The following is a 20,806-nucleotide window of genomic DNA, read 5'->3' as shown; positions in this document are numbered from 1 at the left end:
ACTTGTCGGATGAGAATGTTGATGAAACGCTCCCCAGGATTTAACCCTGGAAGGATTAAATCTATGGCCTTTAAGGGGGAGATGATGCCCCTTCTGAAGACAGAGAATATCTGTAACAAAAATATCTTTCTAAAGATAAGTTAAAAGCATATGCTTTGGGTCTACGTTAAAAGTAAAAATTCTTTAAGCACATGTATATCACGTTTATGTAATAAAGCTGTGTTCTAACATAACTTTTCATTCCATAAGGCATTTTTATTACTACTTGGCTTGAAGAAGGAAAAGGTAAAAATATTTTGCATTATTAATACAATATCAGATGATAATGTAGCTGGCTTGCAGATAAATAAATCATTGCTCTTTTGTGCATAATTTTAATTCATAAAAGTAAATAATGATCATCATTTACGTTCATGCTATAGGCTCAAAGTAGTCTGTATGATTTTTCCTTAAAAAAAAAGTTTTTTATAATGAAGTGCTTCTATTCTCTTAGATATGCTAATATTTGAACTCAGCACCCTTGACAATATATAAAATGACATATTGCACACCCCTTTTCATTTTGTTTGATGTGAAAGGGGGCAAAAAATGCCATATTTTCCTGCCATTTTTCACGAAATTACTGGCGGGAACCAATATAAAACAACATCGTAGGTAAAAATGGTTGTCGTATTTTGTGTTCAGCAGTCAAAATCACCATAGAATCCACCCGTTTCGAAAAAAATTGTCACTTGCCCACCCCTATTTTTTATGTTATTATTCATATGAACAGGAATAATAAGTTGAAGAAAGCTAATAATACGATGGAGATGGCCGGCAATTCTGATAATTCTTCAAATCTAGAAGCGGGAAATCCCGATGGTATCCACCACGAATATCACGATCCCAGCACGCGAGAGAGGACAGCAGTAACAGTGTCAAGTCATCAGTACGAAGAAATTATACTTCATTCAACACCGACTCCAGAATCTAATCGACGTGATCAAAGCTACGACAACGTGCCTAATAATCACCAATCGTCGAAGTATGTGAATGTCACGATTGCCAATTTTCCTGGGAACGCTGGTATTTCCAGGTGGGCCCGGAAAGTGATGGGGAAATCCAAGTAAATGAATCTCAGAAAAATACATGACAAATTATCTGTATCACCATGAACCTAGTAGTAGGTCCATGGTATCTGTGACCACGGCCGTAATTATTGATGGCGACTGATTTATAGATATTAGATACAGCATTAAAAATTCAGTGATACCCCTTTCTTTTCTCTTTAAGTTTTGTTACCAATAAAAACACACATTGACGAAATGTTATTTAGCTTGATCACGTTTGATGCACTAGGCAAGCAAAGCCATAAAATAGGCTACTTTAAACGGAAGAGTGAAAGAGAAGAAGCGTAGAAGCGGAGGCAGGGGCCTGGGAAAGATTTTTGAAGAGGCGTGTTTTCCTTCAGCAAGAAATTATCCCACATTGTGCTGCACTCAACCCAGGTGAGGTGATAATGGGTACCCGACAGGATTAATTTATTGAATGGTTGAAAGGCAGCTCGAGCTAACAATGCGCGCTCAGAATAGATCATTTCTAAATAAATGGCGCTATATACATGCATATTACATACAATTATTAGTAGTAGTAGAATTACACCAACCTGATTTCCAAGAGGTGTTGCATATGGTATATATAACATATGCAACACCCCCTTGACAAATCTTAATGGTGTGCTTCACCCCCAGAAATCCACCCCCCCCCCCCCGGACCTTCTTCACAGGGCAATGAGGATGGGGACAACTCCATAGTGCCACTGATGCGGCCTTTTGTTGAAAATGCATGTCAGTGTTTTTTTTAATTCTTGTCATCTTGTTTATGTATGTACCCATGTAATTTGTAAACACATACCTTTCAGCCCTTGGCCTCAGTATATGTAACATTATTGTATACATGTAAGTTTTTGAAATGTATAAACCTTGAATACAATCTGAACAACTTTTGAAAATTCTACACAGGACTTGGTGCATTACCCATCAAATATGCACATTACCTTTTTACCCGATTTCGGGTCGAATTTGTTTTCAGAGTGAATACATATTTGAAAGATGTAAAATTTATTGGGTGCCTTGGACTGGCAGAGTAGATGTTTTGCATTGAGCTTGCAAATATTTCAATAATCGTAGACAAGTGCAATTTTCATAAATGAAATGTGATGCAATGCATGTATGACAAAAGAAGAGCCAATGTCATACTCATTATTTTGCAACATACATTAAAACTTTTATCATGGAAAATATTGCAAAGTTCAAATGAAATTAAATCTATGTAAGAATAGCGACATAAGCATTGTGAAGTAATAACAGTGAACCATTGCGCTGTATATAGTCTGGTTTTCTCTCACCTTTCCTTTAGAGGCTCCAAGCTTAAAATGGCGGTCTCCAACATTTCAATTAACGATATTATATGTATTGTTTCAGACATGTTTCAACATTTTTTTAAGATGAAATTTTCCATGTATAATTTATATCTTGCTTAGAACAGTACAACTATTTTATTACATTTTCATTACGTTTATTGTTATTAAATGCTAAAAACTGATTATACTAGTACTTTGCGAATGAAATGTGGAAATCAAATCAAATCAAACTACATGTACTGCATCGAGTATTATTCATTCTGCATAGACTGAGGAATGCAACACAGAAAAATATTATGTTAATAATGAACTTGATTATTATCATGTTCGTTTTATATCAACAATTAAGGTCAGTGAGCTTCTTACAATGATATATTATTTTGCATGTTCCCAAATGTTTTGGTTACTATTTGAATAATATGATTAAATAATCCCTTCTGCCCAGTTTTCTCCTCCCTATATCTCCTGCTGCCATTATTTCTCCTTCTCTATTACACCCCCCCCCCTCACAATTATGGACAATATCATTAATCAATTAACTTAAATTTTGTTTAAAATTTTCTTAAGATGTATTTTCAACTATTCATATCTTGAATCGGACAAACTGAAAGGAAACTGCTACCATCTGTATTGCATTGTGGCTTTGTATATTTATTCCATATATCCATGATATATCAATAATATAACGATTCAAGGTAGTGTATTTTAAAGCTCTATAAAATAAATGGATTAAGAACATTCTTTTCTTTTGTTTTACATTTTTCTAATCCACTAAGACAAAATTTACAAAATTGGTGAAAATGTTTCTACGATTGATGTACAACTAATCGTGAAAATCAAACTTATGATTAATCGCTAACCTTTGTGTTACAGGACCCTGATCACTAATTTAGTACATCTACACACATTTAACATACTTTTTAAGAATTTCATTAAAATTTAACCCCAAAATAAGTGAAGAATAACCCCATTTGATAGAACACATTCCAACTGCTATAAAAAATATCAGGATTATGATTGAATTGTTCACAATGGAAATTATTTTGGTCAAAATATATAGATGTACGCTGCAAACACAAAACATATATGATGCACTAACATAGCAGTCCATTAGTGAATATGCATTGAAAAGTCCCAAATATTAAATGTTTGGATATCAATAATTCTTTACTTCCTTCTTTAATGGCCGTTTGTCCAATTAAAATAATACATTTAAATTACCTTTTTCATACATATCAAAATCAGCCAGACCTCTGTGAGCTTTTATCATCAAACCTGTGATTTATGGTAACATTTCAAAATCATGTTCATCTTATATCAATAATCATATACTCAATTATAATAACAGAAGTCATTCACTAGATGTACAATATACCTAAGTGAACATTACTGACCTTATATGCTGTTAGTATAATGCAAGAATATCAGTAAACCTCTCTTTACAGATAAAATTTTAGGATAATTTATTTTCTGTATGAATAGTTATCTCAAAGGGTACAGTTTAAGAGTAGCTATCCATAACAAACAAGTCGATGAGAGACCATACACAATGTTGGTCAGGTTGATCCCCTTTTAACCACTCATGAACATCTCATGAACAACCAGTGACATTCCTAGCTTCCCCTGGACCCCGTCTTACAAAGTGTTACGATTGATCCAATTAATCGTAAATATATGGAAATCCATCAGTGTCATAATTATTTCTACAGGAAATTTGCAAAATGTCCTTTGTAAACAAAGGAGAACACACCAAGTTGTCAAGAAGTCAATGAATTTATGGATATACATTCATAACTAGAAAAACTTTTGAACATGCATTTTATATGTTGACTTTGCTGGCTTTCCATAGTTGCGACTGATCGGATCAATCGTAACTCTTTGTAAGACGGGCCCCTGGTATTTCAACAAAGAATAAAATCTCTGTCATCTTAATCAGTCAAATCGCTCTTTTACAAGCAGGGAAATCCCCCATATCAGGTTCAATTTGTTCCACCAGGCCCCAGAAGAGTGCATTGCGCTCTTTGACAGGTAAATTTTGCTGCATTCACATGTTTGCTGACAACGATCTGAATTCTGGGAAGATAGGATTTCAACTGAAGATGATTGCAATCAAAACAATCGATAATCTGATTCAGCACCCAAGAAAGTCGTGTGTAAAGTCGTTCGTATTTCATAAATAGCTTTACGAAACACCACCTTGACATTCTAATCTAAATGACCTCTTGAAGTAAGTGTTTGAGAAGCCTTGCCTCATATGTGACCGTGTTCTTTCCTTCATGTAGAGGGTCTTCCTCAAGGGGCTGCTCAACAATTGCCACTACATCTCTTCCATACACTGGTTAATGAAAATATAAAAGAAACAAGAATTTTTTCATTTAATCTTGATTCTTCAATGCGAAACATAAAGAGATTAATCTCAGCATTGGTTCATGAATATGCAGAATACATTAGATAGAGCCATAAAATGAAGAAGTAATTCAATCCGCATGATAATTACTCATTAAGTGTAATTGTTACCATGGCAACACAGTTCCCAACACATGGCCTATTCAATGTGTGAACCAAATTGCATGAGAATTTGTTGAAAACTGGTGAAGTAGTTCGAATCGCAAGACCTAATTTTCACCATATAATATGTTGTTAACATGGCAACGCGATTTTCGACACATGCAAAAAATATGTTTGGCAAATCTTTAGCGCAAGACCAATGTGTGAGCCAAATTTCCCGAGAATTGATTAAAAACTAAGGAGGTAGTTCAACCTGCAAGATTTGTAACCGACCAGATGCGGATTCTTATATACCCCCTTCAATCTTTGTTGGCGGGGTTAAACAAAATTAAATGAACTTGGCGCAGTAAAAAATTTGCTTCTACCAATGTCAGATCAGAAAGATATTACACTTAACTCCTAAATAATTACAAACTTTCATGACCCAATAAGATAAATTTTGCAATTATGCCTTCATGAACAAAACCCAATTCTGATTTATTTATTTTGGGAAAGGGAATGTTCTTACCTTCACAGTGTTCCAGGAAGTGAATGCATTCCTCAATGACAGCATCCCTCAACATGATCATATGCTTGGCCATGTTCTCTAGGAGACTCAGGAAACAACGCTTGGCATAGAACCAGGTGTCTGTACCCAACTGAAAAGAAAGAAGAATATATCACTAGGAGAATACTTTTCATGTGGCTTCTTATAATTTCACCACGACAAAAAAAGGGAAATGATTTGGTGTCAGACCTCAGCACATTTTTGGCCTCTCAAGATTTGATGAAATTATTTAACAAGTACAAGCTTGATCCGATAGCTGTTCCTGAAATAGTCGGTCAATGTGGATTCAAACTTACACCAATTTTTATACCAAGACATATTTAAATCATAATTGTTTATGTTTCAGACATTTTCAATGAGTAAATGTCACATGCCACAGCCAAGCTGTGGTTGTGGACCAACTAGAGCTCTAAAAACCAAAAAAATCAAACCTATCATAGTAGCTGCATCTCTTTAGAGAAAACCTTTCTTTAGGCCCCCATACCACAGAACGGAGACCAAGATTCATGGTCTTTCAAAGGTCTTTCAGCGGTCTTGTTCTCTGTGGAATGGGGGTTTTAGTGACAACAAAAATGTCTCCTATTTGAAAGGAATATGTGTTAAAGAACTTGTCTTTAGAGGCCACCTATCAATAGTTGCCAATTTCCTTGGGTGGCCTCTATCGATAGAGTTTTGACTGTCTCAAAGATTTCTTGCTTCCGTACCTTCTTCTGGTAAGGTTCCAAGCTCTTCATAACCCTTGAGATGCCAAACTCATAGTTTCCCTTGGCACAGTACAGGGTTCCTATCACAAGGTTTACGATACAAAGATGGTAGATCTTCTTATCAGGTTCATCATAAGCTATCTGCTCTTCCTCTTTCTCTATCTTCCTCATCAGCTCTTCAGCCTGTAAGAGAGTCAGCAAAAGGGTGTAATTGTCAGTTTCTTTTTCATCATACCTGCCAACCACGAAAACCCAACAGGGATGCCATTTAGAATTGATTTTCTTTTAATTCTGAAAATGAACTGGAATTTAGCAATTTCATACACAAAATGTGTTTTCTATGACTGAAAATAAGTCTAAACATTCTGAATTCAGACTTGAGTCTGAATAGTGGCATCCCTAACCCAAGTAAGCGGGACACATGGGAAGGCAGTTGCTGAAAATCAGGATATTGCAGGGTTTACTATACACTAGTACAGATATATCAATTCTGTTTTAGAAAGAAAGAGATACAATTTTGTGGTTGAAGTAGCTCTCATTTTACCAAAAATTTTATGGATAAAAATGTTCATTCAAATTACTACCAGGAAACCCTTAACAAAATCCAATGTATTTCACATAGTCAACAGAAAGTATGCTCATTAGTATTTCATTTTGCAATCAATAACACATTTGCAGATAAGATTTGATTGTTAAGAGTTTATTAAATGCAACCCCCTCTGCAACAGAGAGGAAGATTTGCTCATAAGGCAATAACAAATACAATGTATGTATAACAAATAAATGACATGTGGGATGATAGGAGAACCAAAATTTTGCTTGACTATTCCTTGAATAGAGAGAGCATTTTGATTTAATAGTCTTGCTGAGTTAGGGTTACATTAAAGCAGTTTTGAGAACCATACTCCAGTGACATAAAGATCTGCATTCAATTGCAAACAACAACTCTGATTGGTTCAAGGTGAATATGATAAACAACATATTGATGCAACAGCAATCTTGAATGGCAAGTGTCATTATGCAATTGATTACAAACCATCCAAGTGTTACAGGGCTGTTTCTTCATAATCATTTTTGTGTGCACCATTAGTAGTAAAAATCAATTATCTGAGAAAAGCAACAGATTTACACTGAGGATGCTGCAAGAAACTGTTTCCAATCAATTGTAAATTTCTGTTGGAATTTTACAATTGAGAGATTAATAACTGCAGCAAATCAGTTTAAACTTCTTGTTGAAAAATGCAGATGAGCAATCAATCACAAATTTGCAATTTGTTTCAAGATATGATAGGTTTGAGAACCCCTAATTGACTTGCAATTGATCATGAGTTTCCTGCAACACCATCATAATTGTTAAAACTAACCTCTTCATTTGTTGTGTTCATGATGTAGGAGACGCAGATGTTGGCGAGAACAATTGCACTCACACTCAGTATCTAAAATATTGAAAGGAAATGCACATATCAGTGACAGACAAAATAATTTAAAAAATAAGAATATCATTGTATATAAAAATAAACCATATGTACAGTTGTGCTCAAAAGTTAGTGAATCCCACCACAAAAGACAATTCCTTCATGCCGAGTGTTGAATGTAGTCAACAACACTGCAATGTTTAGTGAGTTCAGAGAAACAAACTTTATCGAATGTAATATTTAATCACAGGTCTTCATCATGAAATATCTCAAACATGGCAGAACTTTAAAGATGTTCATTTTCTGGTGGGGTTCACTAACTTTGGAGTAACACTGTTTGTACATTCTGATAGATGCATTACAAAACGTTGCCCATACAAAGAACATTCCATTTTCAATTTCACTTATTGAATCATACCTCTGGTTGCTCAATAAATATCCCCCTTCTTTGAATGTCAAACCCCCTAAAATAGTTCTAAGAAATGAACATTTGTATATTATTGATTTTTCTTTCTACATCATGATAAAAAACCACAAAAGCCAAACAATATCCGGGCCATACATGAATGGCAAGTTACTTTACCAGTGTAACTTAATTATGCTGTAACTATGAACATGTATGTTCACTTCTTTTATATGTACATGTAACACTTTTGTATTTGTAAGTTTGTGATTTTCTGTAATTTATCTGTATGGTTTTTAATGTAAGTTAAATGAAATGAAATGAGATAGTGTTGTTTGACTGCTGCAATTTGAATAGCTAGGAGCAAAGCTGTCATTGAATTCTTAAAACTTAATACTGATGTCATAAATTATGAGACAGGGCCCGGAAATGGAAATCTTTGCACTGTTCGATGTTCAAGGTCCATTCATGGAAAAAAAGGTCTCACAAAACAATACTCTCATGCTACTGCTATTACTTCATTCACAGACTCAAGCCAGCCTTCTCTCATCTACTCAAGCCTCTCACCCTGCCTACTAGTAAGCTTTCCACTCCTTCTGGTTTAGTCCTTTTAAGGACTACACTCATTTCGAAAAGAATACTCTACTTCCAAACCTCTACTTTCTCACCTTTCCATTTCACCTCTATTTCTATCCACTTTTATCTCAGTCCCTCCTGGACTTTACACATGGTGTACTGATAAATACTCACATTGTCGTAGTTCTTCTTGACGATTGGCTCATAGAATCCAATGGCCTCCTTGTACTTGCCTTGCATGAAGAGTACATGGGAGACATTGAGCTTCCAGATCTCGTGCTCGTTGCAGAACTCCACAGACTTGCGGAAGATCTTCTCCACCTGAGTATAGTTCTCCATATCCCAGTAGATCTTCGCTTGCTGCATTAGAACTGGGATGTATCTGACAGGAAGAGAGGAAATAGTTTGGTTCTTGAGTAGGGTCGTCACCAAGCACTTTTTAATGGTGCAAATTCTATTGCCTAACACCTTGCAAAAGGGTTCGGGGGAAATCAGTCTGGTTGGTTTTTAGGACTAAACATGGGAAATTACTTTTTCATCAGTGTCTTTTCAGTGGGGAAATCTGTAACAGACAGGCAGGTGTGCGATTGCTTGAGTGACGGTTGGAAAGTTTGAGTGACGAAAGGTTCCAATCGCCACCGACTACCAAAGTGAAATATTTTTTCAAGAGATCTGGAGGGTTCCAACTGGAACCGAACACCAAAGTGAAACACTTTTCAAGAATTCAAAAATATCCAATGAGGGACAATGTATGTTACATGAAATATACAAATCTATGACACTCAATTGCTCTGTGGAGAAAATGCAGATTAAACCAAACTAAATAAATGTATAAAACCTATCACTATCCTTAATTTGCCTTTAGATGAATGGAGGTAAGAGCAATCAAAGTTAAACAAATTTTAATTGTTTTCAAATTCATTAAAAAAATTACTTGTCTTTTTTAATTCAATTTTCATCTTTGGTGTCCCATGAATTGCAAAGTACAGTGTTACCATGATCACTATCAAGCTAGAAAACGCATTGAAAATCCACCTACCTCTCCAACCCTTCATCATACTCTATGACAGTCTTCTTGACGGAATCATCGTCCCTCACCTGGCGAGATTCCTGAACCTGTTTGGTGAGCTTACGCAGCTGTTCGGTGTGTTTCGTTGCCATCTCGTCTAGCTTGCGATACGCCTCTTCCTTGGATGTTTGCATGGTGATGACAGCGTCCAGGAAATCATAGAGGTATTGAGTGAGGTATTTGAAGGTCAGATGAGCATTCTCGGCTAGTACATCAGCAGCCAGGTCATAGTACTGCATGAATGGAGAAAGTCAAGAAAAATAACAATATATAGTTACAGTAATGATAGCATGCTTTTATACAGTGCCTATAAATACATCACTTAATCAATCAATTCTAACAATAGATGCGAGGAATTACAAACACATCCTTTTATTTCTGTCATTTTATTTAATGAAATGTGGTAAAAATGGATTCTGAAATGTACAACTCTTTTGTTCTTTTCATGGTTTAAAAAAATTACTGTTGACTTTCAACACGTATTTCTAAAACATCTTTGATTGCATTTTATATGCAGTAGTTATCTCTATATGAAAAGAGTTTGTATATATCATAATTGCCTATTAAGGTCAATAGTTTTTACATTAGGTGGAATTATCAGTAAAATTAATTCACAATAAATAAATAGTGCGTGTGTGTGGTATATAAAAGCCTTGAAGTAAGAAATTTATTTATATTCCACAAGCCACCATATCAATCTACAACAGTTTACTGCAACTGTTGTTTAAAATTCTGTGTTCAATCATTGAGTCACAAGATATAGAATCATCACTTTGTGCATTTTGTGTACGATACATCTCATAACATTTCACTTTTTTGACAAGTATGGATAGTGTAAGGTTACATGACAATTGCTGCGATAGAAAATCTGAACATTATGCCAAACATAAAACCAATTCTCCAAACCTAAATAAACCCTAATACGTATCTTTACATTATTACTAATTCTATTACAATCCTAACTCTAACCCTATGCCCTCTGAGATATTAAGACAGGAGCAAATGACGCAAAGCATACAATATGTCGTGTCATCGAGTGTAGAGCAAAGTTTAAATTACTTGTCAGCGCTTTTAGCAAATTTCATCCATCAGATAATAAATTATGAAAAAAAACATGAAAGAATTTATTTACCTCATACTTCACATAAAGAAGAAGCAAGTTGCCGAATGTCTCTGGTGGGAATGGGTTTTGCTGAAGAAGGAATTGAAGTTTTTCAAATCCTTGTGTTGGTTGAGCTTCCATGTTCATGAGGGCCTGGTTGTGTAAGGTTACAGGGTCAAGCTCCTGTTATGAGGGAAAAAATAATAATACAATACATATTGGATCAACTTGGTGTTTATCTTGGAAGTAAGTAGATTTAGGCATTATTTGCAGGTATTTTCCTTTTTAATGACCATTTTAATGAATAAAATGTAAATGGCAAACAGGAAAAGAAAGAAATATAATTCAGGTTAGATGAAGAGTTCAATTTGATTCCCAGCCTGAATAAAATTGGATGAATTTCAGACAACGTACACTTTATCCATCTTGCAGATTACGGCATTTGTTAAGATCAGAAGACGTACATGTGAATGAGCTCCAGAGTCTTGTGATATACTCAATTAGAAACTAACAGCTTGTTCTCACTGCTAAATGGTGTGCGCTCAGACAAGCCACTTGCACAATCACATGTCATGTTTAAACTGAAGGGAGACAGTGTACTCTACTGAAGCGATCTCTTCCAGGGTGGCCTTATTACCAGAACCCTATTCTTAGAAGTCAAACCCCCTTAGAGCCAAATAAACATAAAAAACTCCAAAATAATCATGGAAAATTGATTTAGAATATACCTTCAAGGTTGCAAGATAAACCCAGTGAGCTCTAATTCATTACAGGAGATAGCGAAGAGTAGTTTTTAAAAAACAGATCTCAGCATCCATGTGACGTGCCAAAAATGGATTGTTAAGACACACTACTAGTCATCTGGGGAGCATTTCATGAAGCTTAATAGTCGGTGACTTTTACTGACAATTGTTATAAGCTACGGAAATCCATGCATCTGATTGGCTAAGAAGAAAATTAGTCACTGAAAATCACCTACTATTTGCTGCATGAAACAATCTATAGATTGAACAATATCAACTGGGTTTCAATAACTTTAAAGAGTGATATGAATACCTCTTCTGCTCTCGGTGGCATATCTGTCAGTGCTTCTTGGGATGCATCCACTGTAAATGAAGCAATAAATCATTAAAAACAAGAGTCTAACATCAACTGAAAACGATCATTGATCACTTTATTATTCTTATTGTCATCATGAAAGTCATCATGTGGGATTCCAATATGTACCGAGTGTAACATAGAACAATCTTTCAGCGTACAGAAAGAGGTGAACATTCTTCATTTTTGGAGTAGTTTCCAACTAAATAAAAACAATCTCACGCAAATATGGAAAATAAATTGCCATTTCTTGAACATAAAAGATGTAAAATGTGAAATTTCAGCATCACTTCAAGGAGTTTTTTTCCCCCTAGGTAAATGGTTGTCAAAATACTAGGAAAACGTCTCTGATTTTTACATTCGTTTGAACAGCATTTAAATGTTATGACTCAGCACTAGTATGATTATTTGACTTTTTAAAACGTGTTTTTCAGCAGGCTGTATTATACTTGTGGATGTGAATACTTAAGACATGCACTTTGCAGCTCACTGTCAATATGCAGATGTTACACAACAATATGTAACAGAGCCTTTCAAATAAATAGTCTGATAAGTATACTCACGGTTCTTAAGTTGGTACTCAATAGCAGCCTTGAGATTGAAAGCTTCTATGAGAGCGGTCTCGTGTAGTACCAGGGTGTTGCCAACACTACGTACATCAATACCTTCAGTGGTCATTCCCACACTCAACTCTGTACAAATCAACAAATCAAACATTTCATTGAAGGGTGTGTGTCGACTTACTGAATATGAATTTTCATATTGTCTCATTATCATGTTCAGATAGATGGAATAAAGAACCAAGGAATACAAAAAATTCAAAGTGAATATTTTAAACATATCAATAAGGCTGCTTATAAAAAGCTCCTGAGGAAACCTAAATGGAAGGAAATAGGAATGGAGGAAGAAGGGGTCAGAAATATAAAGGAATGAAATCGCTGATTATTGGATAGAATTTCCCACTCAGGTATAAACATCAAGACTATCACTCATACTGTAGGGCAATTCCATAAAACATGAATGTCACACCCCCTATATGTAGAACCTTCATGAAAATTTCTGGTTCAGATTTCTGGTTCTTTTGACAGTCTGTATTGCTCTCAAATGACCATGAATTGGTCAGTTTATGAAGTGAATTAAAACTTGAGAAAAATGGGGGTCAGATGTACAAAGAGATTGATCATTTTATGGAATTACCCAGTAACATGAGATTAGTAATGTACAAAACAGGACTTACACAATTATCTCATTACTTTCTGAAAGGAAAAAAAATTATGACCCCTCACCTGGATGTTCTCGTATACCGCGTTCAATGATCTCTGCAATGTTACGGAGGGCTGGAGCATACTGCTTCATACTGTAGTAACACAGGGCAATATTGTATGCCAAATCTGGTTATCAAGAAAGAAAAAGGGAAAAATTTGTCATTATATCCATACATGTATATTCACAGGGGCAAAGCCAATGGCACCAGAAAAGTATAAGTAGTGATGATTTTCATTTCAAGATTATCCCCCCCCCCCCATTACAATAATAATAATAGTAATCTGACCAGTTATGAAAACAAATTGATTCAAATAAGATATATAAAAAATTGAGAAACAAATTAATGATGGTTTGGCAGCAATTTTATAAAAGAACAAAATTATGGATAATTTCTCTAATGTACTTACTTACATGTACATGGACACTGTTATAACAGTGCATTATTTACTGGTTGTACAAGTACACATACTTGATTCAAAGCTGAATCACCTCTGTTGGCTGTTTCATGAAGTTTAGTTAATAATCAAAATACTTTTAGAAGTTACATTCACTTGTAAAAATAGCCACTGAATGTCATTGATAGTCATGGGATGTAATAAACATATATGAAAACAGCTTTTGATAGCATCAAGAAAGGTCACACTTTAAAAAGGTCAAGAGGTCAGCAAACCATCGATAATGAACCATTTTTTGCATATTCATGTATACATGTGTAAAGCAAGGTACACAGGTGTATTAGCCATATGTCTCCTCCACTTTAAGAAATACAGATCCAGACTCCTTTACTTTGATACCTTCTTAAATCACATCTTATTCTTATTGGGGATAAATAAGAATATCATTCAGATAAATGGTAACGTATGACCTCATATGACCTTTGACCTTAACTAGCACCATCACATGAAGATTTCCTCAGTGCATCTCTATGCAATCTTAGTGCAATCTCAATACAATCAGAGTTTGGCAAGTCCAAGCTATTTCATGTTGGTGACGTCCCTGTAATTTGTTAATCAAAATAACTGCAGAATCAATTCACCAATCACACTAAATTCCTTTATAAATCAAAGAAGGAAAAAAGTATTCCCAGATAGAGAAACAAGTACGTAGCCACATCAGGGGCAACTTTCACAAAGAACTTATGATAATGTAACTTTGCCACTATGGTGACTACAGACTAGCCATCATTCTGATTGGCTGCTGAGCCCTGTTATCATGGTGATGTCTTTGTGAAACAGACCCCTGTTAAATGATCCACTCAAGTTACTACCAAGTGTATAATGAGAAGGATGCAAAGAAGTTTTAAGTCATTAACGAACTTACCAATACACTCTATCCAAATGAAAATGAAAGAAGTTAAAGATTAAACACTTAATAAAAACAAAACTAATCTTATCGAAACATACATGTAGGATAATACCAAAAATCTCGCAGTTTCACAGATTTTTACATGGACATGAACAAATATTTTTTTTGCTTGAAAAAGATACATGATACATTTACAACTGAGAAAAGCAAATATTCTCCAAAATCCTGCAATTCTGGTGCAACCTCTCCATTTCATGATTATCATAGACATTAAATATCACCGTTTAGCACATTAACAATTTTGTCTCATATCCACTTGGTCTAATACATTTTATTCTACATGTATATGGTTACACAAATGTATATGAATCAAATCATCATTTGAAGAAAAAAAAAGTAATTAGTAGAAGTGGAAATTAAAACATTTGGGCATAAGACTAAAGTTGAATTACAATATGAGCAAGGATGCCACTTATAATGGATTAAAAAGTCTGAAAATCATCTACAGTATAATAATCTCTTTGCTGCATGGAAAGATTGTTTTCTATGGCAAAAAATATGTAGAAGTCTTAATTCAGACTTCATTCAGACTTCAGTCTGTAAAGTGGAATCCCAGTGGGTATTAGACAAAAAAAGTGAAGTGTAGACCAAATGACAATGAGACAATATTAATAGTAGACCAAATGGGTTTAGCCCATGTAGTATAAGACTAACTGAAAATAGATCAACTGCTTGTAAAGCATCTAGACCAATTGACTCACCAGCTCTATAACCAAGTATCTGCATGGCTGCAGTAAACTTCTGACATGCTTGCTCATAGCGACCTTCTTTGAAGAGTAGACAACCAAGGTTAACCTCTGTGTCGGGGTCATCGCTAGGACACTGCTCAACAAGACTCTGATGTCATAAAGAAAACAAAATGCATTTGAACATAAATGTTTACCACAGCTACCTGTATAACTTTAAAATATCTCAACAAATGGTATCAGCAAATATAATATACATGTACTGGAATGGAATTTAAATAATGTAATATATGGTAGCATTTAGAATGAGATTTTGATTAAATTTTCAAATGATTTTCTGCTGGTGTCGCCCATCAGAGACCTAGTTTATCTTTGGCTATATAGGAAAAGATACTACATTGTACATTGCCATTGTTATCATGACCTACACTTGTGCGAAAGTTAGTGAGTGCATTATTCATTGGAAAAGAACTGAAATCTGGCTGGAATGCTATGTTATTTTGCTAATTTCTCAGCAATATCACAATGTCTTCCAGAATCCTTCAGGGCACATTTTTATCCATACATGCATACACTTGGGTGAACATTTTAGTGGATTTTGTAAAAACTCATATTGAAAGTGTTACCATTGCTTCATTTAAGTTATCATGAACTAGGTATATACCTTAGCTCCCGGCAGATCTTCTTCTCCATACTTTATAGCAGCTTGTAGCTTGGTGATCTGGTTAAATCAAAGGAATAAATGTACAATCCAAGTTGAAAATATAAATAACAAAAACACAAATTTACTATAAAAAAAAGAGGAATCAATTTAAAAAGTAATACAAAAAGAGGATATTATCACATTTTCTGTCGCTCTAAAATAAAATAAAACTTGATTGTAACAATTAGCTGATGAGTAGGTTGCATATAACACAGAGAATATGGACCTGCAACATATCTTAAACTTCCAATTCAATACCATGAATGGTTTAATGCATGTCTAGTCATTTGTCAAAACCTTGCTATATATGTATCCAGTTATATTTAGTTCCTGTTCCTAAAATACTCAATTAGAAAATAAAGTGATGCTCTATTTCTTATTAATGGTAAGCTTTCTCAATAATCCATTTATTCTAATATTTTCAGGCCTAGTTTTTAGAAAAATAACACTGATAAATCCACCATGCACTGTCTGAGAGTAAAGTCACGCGTGGCTATCAATAGTTACACCATAAATAAAAACAGGGGTAATTACAATTGAGATATAAATCTTAACTAAATCAAATCAATTTATACTTGTTTATGCATGCAAGAAACAGACTATCAATTCATTTAAAATTTGCAATGAAATGCTTTACTCTCAACTGATTATGGGACCTAAACTTGACTTGTGATCAATTGCACATTTCTTGCAATCAATTGCACGTTTTTTTGCAACACCCAGTTAGTCCCTAAATTCACCTTAGGCTGGTACTCCTGGTTTTCCACTTGAAACGTGGCCTTCATGGCCTCCGGATAGGCACAGGCATGATAGAGGGCCTGGGCGTAGTACAGCCGGTAGTTATCAACCTCTGGGAAAAACTGACTCAGCTGCTCATAGCATTCAGCTGCATTGGCATAGTCTTGGACATGAAAATAGCAATAGCCCAGCAAAGACAGAGCTGCACGGGACTGCAAACGAAGGAAGAAAAAATTGATGATAAGTGTCATAGTTTTTTCATTTTCTTATAAGAGTCGAGGCAAAGTTATGTCAGTAAATACTATTTGAACCAAAAAGTAAAATTGATTGTCCTTTGTACTGATCAAGGAATAATTTTCCTGATATTGCATAGCAATTTGCTCCATATTTTCATGCTGTCCTATGTAAAGAAAAAAAAAATACACATAAAGAGGCCGCGAAAACAACCAGGAGGGGAGAAGCCCCCTTTATTTATCAAATCCGTGTATAAAAACTAAAAATTGACCATATGATTGATGATTGTGATTTTTGCATGGTCAGCCCCCCGCCCCCTCCCAAACCGATTCTGTGGCCCCTGGAAAGCTTTTATTTTATAACAAAAGAAAAATGTGAATCAAATGAATTTTGTTAAGCAACATTATTCCCTACTGATAATATATTTATAATAACTACATTGTAATGTATTCTAGGTGAGATGATTGGAATTAATAATTATTAGTTACTTGGACCTTGGGCATAAATATCAAACTGAACAAACCTCTTGAGATGGGGAGGGGGGAGGTAGGAGGAACAAACAAAAGGGGAATTTCTAAAGGATAAAAAGGGAAAGGGGAAGAGACAAAGAAAAATGGAAAGGAACTAGGAAAGTAAGAGGCAGAGGAAAGGTAAAAGAATAAGAAAAAGGAACAGGAATGGACAAAAGGAAAAAAAATATTTTAAAAGAAAATTAAAGAGAAGATGAATGGAGAAGAAAATTGAAAAGCAAAAAGATGAAAAGTGAACATAAAAAGAAAGAGAAAAGGGAATAGAATATAAGTGAAAGATGAAAAAGGAGGAAGAAAAATAAGAGGATAGAATCTTATTCTTACCCTTGGATGATTCTGTAATTCCTGAGAGAGGATGTGGATAGCATCTATATACTTCCCTTCTTTGATCTGAAAAGATATCAATCAAAACATATCGACCAAAGTTCTAAAGTTGGGTTTTACTTAGACCATGGTCCAACTGTGTTTTTTAATGACAAAATAAGACTACGAGCTTTCTACATTTTGTTGTTCTACCTAGGTACTCTAACTTTTTACTCTCATGTTAGACCTTATCATCTTGTCCACTCACATTAGTGCAAGGTTAGTACACAAAACTATTAACGTTACCTACTATAGTATAGTACTACCTCACACACAGAAACGCGTTTCGCAGTGGATTTTTAATTAGTGTGTTTCTGCGTCTCACGTGCTGCGACGCCACTTCTGGCGTCCACAACACACAACTTCTATGGCTTGATTTTTCCGTGAGCGGCAGCATGTTATGAACCCTTGAGTGGATCTATTAGGGTCTACGCGCACATTGACATTAATACAGAGTCTAGAAATTCAAGTAGAATTTCTAGAAACGTAGGGCTAACACTAGAGTTATGTATAGGGGAGACCGGGGTTTGTTGGAACATGGGGTAAGTTGAAACATTGTAATTTTCTTTAACGTCTTTAAATAAATTTCTGCAATACTGCCCTCAATTTATTGTCATTATCAACAGCCATCCACCATATTACAGACAACACATGTGCAACAAGCCTGGTGAAGTTAGAAAGGAATTTTTGTTTTTTGACCTTCTGAGTAATTTTTTTCTCTTTCAGAAATGTTTGATTATCTCAGAGAAGTTTATAGATCAAGTTGGCCAGTTTAGGGGTATAATAGACACTTATACCAAGCTACAAAATGAGGTTATTAATATGCCATGGTGAAGTCCCTTTTTTGAGCTGTAAGCTTATAAACGTCAAATGGGCCTCCGGGGTTAGTTGGAACAAAATTGAAGGGGCTAGTTGGAACATGTTCCAACTTACCCCAAACATAATTATGAATAAAAACATTGGATATGAGAAAAAAATATATAAAGTATTTCACACTCTTCTGAACATGTATTGTATACCATGCTTGTTTTGTTTATCAGTTAGGTCTGAGTGTGCATTTAAGGCCTATTGTAGGCCCCTGATGCAATATTAACCCTTATCAAACTGGGGGGGTCAATTTGAGCACCCCCCCCGAGAAAATTGTCACTACGCCGTTGCACGAAATGTTTTGACTACACTGCTCGCTGACTTTTTACTTTCAAGTCTTGCGCATCATTTGAGACCAAATTTGCGATGCCCGTGAGTGCGATTTTGAAATTACGCAACATTTTGTATGTGCATGTTCGGACCCAAAATTGTTTAAAAAACGTGATTCCATGTACAATGTCAATGCAAATTGTGTTTTTCAACCAAAAGTCATAAATGTATGATTATTCTTTTACTTTTGTTGGTTCAAATAGATTCATTTTATGCTATTTATGATCGGAAAAGAGTCCCGACAAAGTTCATCAGAAAAAACAAAGGTTCGAAAAAACAAAAAACATAAAATAATAATTATATTTTTTTCAATTTTTTGTGGATATTTGTTATAAATGTGAAAAATGATACTCTAACCAAAAATTAGCATTCTACTAGCTTAATAAATAGAGTTAAAGGGCAAATTTCATATGCTTATTTGCATAATTAATGAAAAAAGTATAAACAATTAATTTTTGTCTTATAAATTTGATGCAGAAGTACATGAAATTGCTGACATATACAATTAATTGCATGTAAAATCAAACGCACCCAAATATGTGGAATTCTACTACACAGTCTGCTTGCGTGAGTGGCTGTATAATAGAAAACATAAAGTTCAATGAATCCACACTTAAATATTTTGAACTTGAATAAAATAAAGCAAATAGGCTAAAACCATGTAATATTACAGTTTTAAGTAGTTTTAGTATAATTCTTAATTGACCATGCAGTGTTCCAACTTACCCCATACCATGTTCCAACTTACCCCGTATTGGGGTAAGTTGGAACGTTTGCGATGGTCTTGTTCAAGGTGGATTTTTTCAGTAACCATAATAGAGTAAAAAATTTTATGGGGTACATTTGAAGCCCTTAGATATATGCTTCAAGCTGATATATTGATTGTTTCTCGAATAAAATCTATTTGGATTTTACAGCCATTTTTGTCAAAAATGTTCCAACTAACCCCGGTCTCCCCTACCCAGTTGTTGTGTGTCCGGACGGGTTGTGTGTCCGGACGATCAATTTTAGAAAGTCATTTGGACAAATTTACATGCGAAGTTTGAGCAATTTTTAGTACAAAATGTTAGGAAATATTATAAAGAACAAAATAGAAGATGGCTACAAATATTGAATTCATATTAATAGTAGTGTAATCCATAGACAAAAAAGAAGGCTTCAAAAATATAAAGTGTCCGGCCCAGACACCCGACCCCCCATCCTATGACATGTCTTAATCGACCTTATCGTGAAATTTTTCACCTCTCTTCTTTTGTGTATGCGCTCGTTGTGTACAAAGTCAACGGGAGTTGAAAGAAGTCACCGCCGTTGTCGTTGACGAATAAACCTAACGTTAAACGGCAGTGAATGGACTAACGTTAAAGTTAGGCCCTAATTTTAGTCATGTCTTTGACATTGACCACGATAATGCCGTCAATTAATAAATACACACACACACACAATGACACATCACCAGCCATTGTCAAAGAAATTGTTCAATTTCAGACTACGATTAGATCTAACGAAGCATCAATCATCATCAACAGCAGTATCATCAGTATGCGCATGATCATTGACTTGACTTGAGCGCGGCTAATGCAGCGGTGCCCGAGCTGCGCTCAATGCCTTCGACCCGGGGCAGCGGCCAGCGGCCGAAGTCAGCTGTCGTGCTCTCCACTCCAGAGTCCAGACTACACATTTGCAGTTCTTACCATCGTATATACTGTTGCTGTATACTCTCCATCTTTTATGTTTTGTGCTGCCATCTTCACACAGAATGCGCAATGTTATTTTCCCTTGTAAAATGAAAGAAACGACAAAATTCGATAGCAGACGTTGCACGGTAAACGCGTCTTTCAATTCACCAAGACGACGACGAAGATAGAGGAATTTATGAACTGCGCATGCGTCACACGTAAAAG

At 35.1% G+C, this 20,806-nt stretch overlaps 2 protein-coding genes across 5 annotated transcripts in view; one reads left to right on the top strand and one right to left on the bottom strand.

Moving 5' to 3' along the window:
* The window catches only part of LOC135155766 (uncharacterized), an 18,403-nt gene extending 15,261 nt beyond the window's left edge, over positions 1 to 3,142 (top strand). The window contains exon 10 of the mRNA XM_064105988.1: positions 773 to 3,142. Within this exon, the coding sequence (XP_063962058.1) occupies positions 773 to 1,109 (337 nt within the window). The 3' untranslated portion in view covers positions 1,110 to 3,142. The remainder of the gene's footprint in view (positions 1 to 772) is intronic.
* LOC129269575 (intraflagellar transport protein 70A-like) lies at positions 942 to 20,806 on the bottom strand. 4 transcript variants are annotated; one of them, XR_010294954.1, is made up of 16 exons: positions 20,597 to 20,806; positions 17,670 to 17,735; positions 16,584 to 16,793; positions 15,805 to 15,861; positions 15,156 to 15,291; positions 13,110 to 13,214; positions 12,387 to 12,515; positions 11,782 to 11,831; positions 10,756 to 10,908; positions 9,594 to 9,856; positions 8,729 to 8,936; positions 7,525 to 7,596; positions 6,161 to 6,343; positions 5,418 to 5,547; positions 4,293 to 4,736; positions 3,033 to 4,024 (listed from the first exon to the last, which is right to left on the bottom strand). XR_010294954.1 is itself a non-coding variant. In XM_054907088.2 (15 exons), exons 1-15 carry the CDS (start codon positions 20,648 to 20,650, stop codon positions 4,612 to 4,614), a joined length of 1,941 nt encoding a protein of 646 aa, XP_054763063.2. In that variant the 5' UTR covers positions 20,651 to 20,806; the 3' UTR covers positions 942 to 4,611. The 4 variants fall into 4 exon arrangements, 2 of the variants coding, with proteins under 2 accessions (XP_054763063.2, XP_063962057.1); XR_010294953.1 differs by having other exon boundaries at positions 15,144 to 15,291; positions 20,597 to 20,767; XM_054907088.2 differs by having other exon boundaries at positions 942 to 4,736.

Source organism: Lytechinus pictus, chromosome 10 (assembly GCF_037042905.1).
Source record: "Lytechinus pictus isolate F3 Inbred chromosome 10, Lp3.0, whole genome shotgun sequence".
Taxonomy (NCBI): Eukaryota; Metazoa; Echinodermata; class Echinoidea; order Temnopleuroida; family Toxopneustidae; genus Lytechinus; species Lytechinus pictus.
Note: the sequence above shows the minus strand (reverse complement) of the source record. Positions and strands in the feature narration are given on the sequence as shown.

What these genes read in the sequence shown, in the direction of transcription:
- LOC129269575 (XM_064105987.1), bottom strand. Translation starts at nt 20,650, where the DNA reads ATGGCAGCACAAAACATAAAAGATGGAGAGTATACAGCAACAGTATAT. An exon ending in CGGTATACGAGAACATCCAG is followed by an intron (nt 12,516 to 13,109) that starts GTGAGGGGTCAT and finishes TGATTTGTACAG; the next exon opens with AGTTGAGTGTGGGAATGACC. An exon ending in TGAGTACCAACTTAAGAACC is followed by an intron (nt 11,832 to 12,386) that starts GTGAGTATACTT and finishes CTTCATTTACAG; the next exon opens with TGGATGCATCCCAAGAAGCA.